At 28.6% G+C, this 5,777-nt stretch overlaps 1 protein-coding gene across 1 annotated transcript; it reads right to left on the bottom strand.

The window, feature by feature from the left end:
• Nucleotides 1–370: 370 nt before the first annotated feature.
• Nucleotides 371–4,564, bottom strand: LOC106677384 (uncharacterized). The gene is made up of 3 exons (XM_014415278.1): nt 4,304–4,564; nt 3,956–4,209; nt 371–2,087 (listed from the first exon to the last, which is right to left on the bottom strand). The coding sequence occupies exons 1-3, from the start codon at nt 4,305–4,307 to the stop codon at nt 1,869–1,871; spliced, it is 477 nt and encodes a 158-aa protein (XP_014270764.1). The 5' UTR covers nt 4,308–4,564; the 3' UTR covers nt 371–1,868.
• Between the last annotated feature and the right edge of the window lie 1,213 nt (nt 4,565–5,777).

Raw genomic sequence — 5,777 nt, 5'->3', positions numbered from 1 at the left:
CCCAATGTTTTTTGTTGAGACAAAGTGGAATAAATAAATGAATATTGTGTTTTGTAGTTTTCTTCATGATAAAAAGTCGAACCCTAGTACATTAGGATATAATAAAAACTTAAATAAATTAGTGGCACAATAATAGTAAAGGCTTATGAAACCAGTTGGTATAAGTAGATAGTTGGTTACAACAGCTGATTGATTTTCACCCAATTGAAATTCCTTACAATTCTTTGAATAAGGCTGCTAATTTTGTAATTAATTAGTAACTCATTTATTCCCTCTAATCTGAGTGGACATATTTCAGAGTTACCTCAAAAGAAAAAACCCTCAAATTCCCCGGAAACCAAATCTTGAGAGAAATACAAAAAAAAAAAAGTAATAATTAAACAAAGCATTTATTTACAAAAACTCGTAAGATCTAGGAGTTGTTGCATAACAACCATAATAATAGTAATAATACATTTATCTGACCCAAAATTTGTAATACAAATTTGATATTCCACTTACCCATTTCTTTCAAAAAGTAAACATAGCATAACTTCATATGTACAAATTTTTGATGAATATAAGTTTGTATATTTCATAATTACTCTAAGAATACAATATGCTAAATAGCTTGGTGACAGATAATTACAATTAAATATAATCAAATTATAGTACTCTACTATTAAATAGCAAAAACTTCTAAATCCTTTCAAAAATTGACATATTTTTTAATATTAAGACATATAAGAATAAATAATTCACTGTCCCATATTTCTACATTTATACATGCAAATAACAACTGATCAAATCAAAAAATAATAATACATAACACAAGAAATTAAATGCAAATAACAAGATTGTCAACAATGAACAATTTTCAAGATATATCTTAGTTATTTCAATAAATACTATTGAGCTTTTCAGTTTAGCATAAAATTTTGTCTTCTAAATAATTTCTAGCACATTATATGCAATTAAATCAAGTACAAAAATATATATCATTAAGAAAAAATAAGCTTTGTGCTCATGAGATATTTACTGGTGGATAATACCATAAGGTCTGATTAGTGCCATATTAAAGTAAACTAGCATACTAATTGAGCAAAAATTTAAGTACAATGCTATTTTAAAAAAAATTATTTAAATATACTCATAGAGATCACTTATAAATTCAAAAGAGATCACTCCACATATTTAAATAAACAATTAAGTTAAGTAAACATAAAAACTTCTTCCAACAAATCTAGCTTTACATTGGCAAATAATAAGGCAAAGAAATTTTAATAAATGATACAACCCATAAATAATATAATGTTTATTTAACCATAGAGATAATTTTAAGAAATTCATATTTTATAAAGATTTAAAATTGATTTATATTATTAAATAAAAGAGCCAAGCTGGCATCAGTTCATTACATATCAGTCCCATCAAAATATAAATGATAATTAGCTATTAATGGTTTAATTATACAAATTTATCTGCAAAACTTGGAACTGAAATATTAGAACTGATTCCTTATAACAAAAGTAATTCTAATACAGGTAATAATCAATATTCAGGCAAATATTATGAGTAGGCTTCAACTCAAAGCTTAGATATAAAATAAGTATCAATTTGAGTATTAAACATAAATATTATGTTTAACCATAAATATTATAAAACAATAAATCATTTTTAAAATACTTTGATCATTTAATTAAGTACTCTCAAATATCTTATCCATAGTACACATTGGAATGTGTATTTAAATGATATATAATAAACCTTAATACAAAAAAATACTTTGGTGTGAGACTAGTCATTAAGTGCACTCAACATAAACGTGCAAGTGGTATAATATATGCATGTAATAATAATTGATAAATATAATTTAAATGGGAAAATGTTCACCACTTTTTTAACAAGTTTAACTTGGCTTTATAAGGGTGAGTTCTCTGAGAAGGTTGTTTTGTCGGGCTTGACCTCTTCTGGGGCCAAGTGGACAGCCTGGTAGGGCTACAGGACGCAACTTGGTCAGAATGAAGAGGATCAGAACTTGACTTCCAAGGGCTCGCATTCTTCCTTTTTGGACTTTTTCCCAACAAATTAACAGGAAGAGTTGAAACCTAAAACCGAAATTTGTAAAAATAACACTAATAAAAATAATTAAATAGATAGCTAATGAATTTACAGAGATCATAACAGTAAGACTCGGACAGTTCATCTACATATCATCAGACAAAACTAAATTAAAAGGTATTTTCAATTAGCTTTGACTTACACGAGTACAGGCGGTCATCATTTACTTCAGATTACATTCCATAAAAACTTACTTAAGTCTAATATGACTATATACGTTAAATCTGAGTAGGCAAAAATGCATAAGCACACTTAAATCTGTATTGTATATCCTTCAGTTTATCTTTAAAGTATTTTATATAATATGCATTCAATTTAGACAGCTTTATTTGGCATTCTAATTGAATTTTCAACGGATTTGTTCCTTAATAAAGTTCAATTTTTTTTTTCCAAGCAATATAACTTTGAATTCAAGTAATTTAACACAGCACAGTTCCTGTGATAAAATGGTTAACAATGTAACACCGAAAGAAATTAAAATGAGACAATACAGTAATAACTCAGTAATTGCCTCTAATAATTATAGAATGGAATTTATTTTGCATTTTGACAACCAATCTTGCACATCGATTTCTTAAACATCTTGTCTTGGAATGTTTTGCACTTAAACAATACTAAACTAATAGCTACATTCCCCAAAATTTTCATAAAAAGCACTAAAACAGTTCAGTGAAATAAATTAAAAACAAAAATTTAACCTTACAATATTTCCGAAGAAAATAAACAATAAATGCTACCACTATTGACACTAATATTGCTGACAGACAAGGAAGTTAGAAGATAGAATAAAGTAACCAGTAGACCATTGGGTAAACAAAACAGAAATTAAAGCTAACAGCTAATCGGAGGATCTTCAGGTAGTACATAACTTCCAAGAGAGAACCTACGATCAGACAATACAAGTATTGATCCTAAAAATATGGTGGATTTCAAGATTTTCCAAAAAGAAGATAATAATTTACACCCAAATCTTTATAAAGCTAGAACACTTTTTTCTCAATTGGCATCAGAATTCTGAACCTAACCCAATAAATTAGAATACTAAAAGAAAAAAATGATCTTTCATCAAGACAAACAGATTTCCATAAATTTAAGGCAGCTATAAAGTGATATATCAAAGGATACATGATAATGTTAAAAGTGATAAAAATGACTAAAATAATAGAATAATGGTACAAGTGAACAAAACAAGCTCCAGCGGCAGGAACTTATACAGAAAGTTACAACTTACATCCCTGACCTCTACTGAAAAGGATCTATTAGGGAAATTTTATCTCTATATCAGTAATAATAATACCAGTAGTTGCATTTCGAATGTTTCAGCATTGAATCTTTTTTTGTGCACTAGTACTGCATAAATTTGCATTGATTTACAACTAACTTATTATTCAGATTAGAATGATTAGCTGATTTTCTTACTATTAAAAAGGCAAGCCTAAGACCTTACAAAAAAATGTAGCCATAAATAGGAAACAATTAAATTTAAAACTTTTCTTATCATAAATTTATACTCAGAAGAAATATAAACAACTGAGAGATTAAATAATAATGACAGCAATGCCAAACACTCTCCCAAAACAAGCCCTTAACAGATTTACAAATCTGATCTAATCAATATAAACCAAAAGATAAAGGAGATGGCAGCATTATTCCAAAATGAATTCACAAATATTTTAAATAGGGTTTTCTCCTGAACAATAAGTAACATTCAAAGTAAATGAATAAATTTCAGGTCTTAAATATATTACTATCTAAAGAAACTAGGAAGCCGAATATGTTAGTATAAAGAGTAATTTTGTTTGTATATCCAAAAAAATGACAAACTATTTTCAGTTTCAACAAAACACACACTTACCTCTCCAAGCTTCAATTGGTTTATAGTATCATCAGTAAATGGAAACATTGTTCCAACCCTTCTCCTAATTTTAGGAGGGCTTTCATCTGGATCCAGGGGAATTTCAAAAGGAATAATGCCAGTAAGTTCAGCTTCAGCTATACATAATTTTTTTAATTCATAGCACCTTTCATTTAGCTTAACTTCCAAGGCTTTTTTCTTAGCTTCTAAACTTTTAAATTTCATAATTCGGTTTTCGACGTCTTCCTGGTTTTCTAAAATCGAAGGTTCAATATAAAAATATTTTGAGAATTCTTAGAGAAAAAACTTCATACTTTGACTTGAAAGTAGATAAGTAAATGAGCTCACCCATTATCAGTAGGCATTCTTAAAATCTCTCAGAATTAATCATTAAATGAAATTAAAATGAAAGGTAAGTGATTGCTACTGAAAATTAATTGATTATATGCAAACCGTATAACCTTCCGTTAGTAAACAAATCCATGACAAGTTGGCTCATGCTTTATTATTATTTCAAATAATCTTATCATTTTTAAACTGTGGTGATTACAATTAAGTAAGTATAATTATTTATAATAAATGTTAAATATTTGATTTAAAATTATTCACGAAAAAAACAACTGTTTAATTGAGATTAGTTTGAATAATTTCAATTGGCTTTATAAACATGGCGCGAAAGAGCACCTGTTATGACCAATGTTTACTTTAAGTTTGCATGACTTCTAAATTCTTTTCTTACCTTTCGAAATTTCGACCCATGAAAAATTATTCTTCAATTTATAAATTATCTCATTGTTCTTTAAGGTATTCGCGGATTATCCTAATATAATCTTGGTCGACTTTAAACAAATTGAGGCGCTTCGGGCATTATGGGCGGTCTCTATAAAAGACATTGACAGAAATAAACAACTTACTAGCTTATAAGCATTATTTTATTTATTTTTTGAAAAATAACAACTACCTAAATATAAGTTTATACATTTAGCGAGATTAACTACAGGAGTTGGAGGCCCCTGTAGTTAGCTCAATAGGTTCATGGAGTAAAGACGGCTCTGAATATAATTTATATATAAGTCCTATATATATTAAATACATGGCTTATTTATAAATTATCTGTAATTCATAATTATATAACAAAATCTATTCATAAATATATAAACAAAAGCTATCAACTTGAACTGCCCTGATGAAGTTCTACAAAGTGCGAAACGTCAGAAAATAGTTGTTTACTAATTTTGTTTCTCTTTTGATCGCAACCCTGACCATTTTCTTCATAATATGAAATTATACGGTCAATTATTTATAAATATAAAATTATATTATGATTCAAGCCTATCATATCCTAAAGGACACCAAGTAATGAGTGCGACAATTACAGAGGCATATCACTCCTTCCTATGGCCTGAAAGATAATGATCAATATCCTGATAAATCGGATTTCTCGGTATTGCAAGAATATAATAGGTGACCACCATATAGGGTTCAGAAGACGAAAGAGCACTTCAGACTAGACCTTCGTCCTAAAACAGACACTCGAAAAGCGTTAGGAAGTATTTCAGGATGTACATGCCATATTTGTCGATTTAAAATCAGCCTATGATTCCGTCTTAGGAAGATCATGACTGAGCTGAAGATTCCCGAGAAGTTGGTAAGACTGTCAAAAGCGTGTACGAATTATCCTATGTATATGCAGAGTTGTTTCATCTATTTTGAATCTAATTTCAAGGTAGATGACCGACCCAGTTGGACTTTTTCTTACTCCTTCAATTCTGAAATTAATAGGGTGTGTCCTTTCCGTCTTTCAAACTTAGGATTCCCTGGT

This window comes from Halyomorpha halys, unplaced genomic scaffold, assembly GCF_000696795.3.
Source record: "Halyomorpha halys isolate HHAL.00 unplaced genomic scaffold, Hhal_1.1 Scaffold7.1, whole genome shotgun sequence".
Taxonomy (NCBI): domain Eukaryota; kingdom Metazoa; phylum Arthropoda; class Insecta; order Hemiptera; family Pentatomidae; genus Halyomorpha; species Halyomorpha halys.
This window is presented reverse-complemented; position numbering and strand designations above follow the sequence as displayed.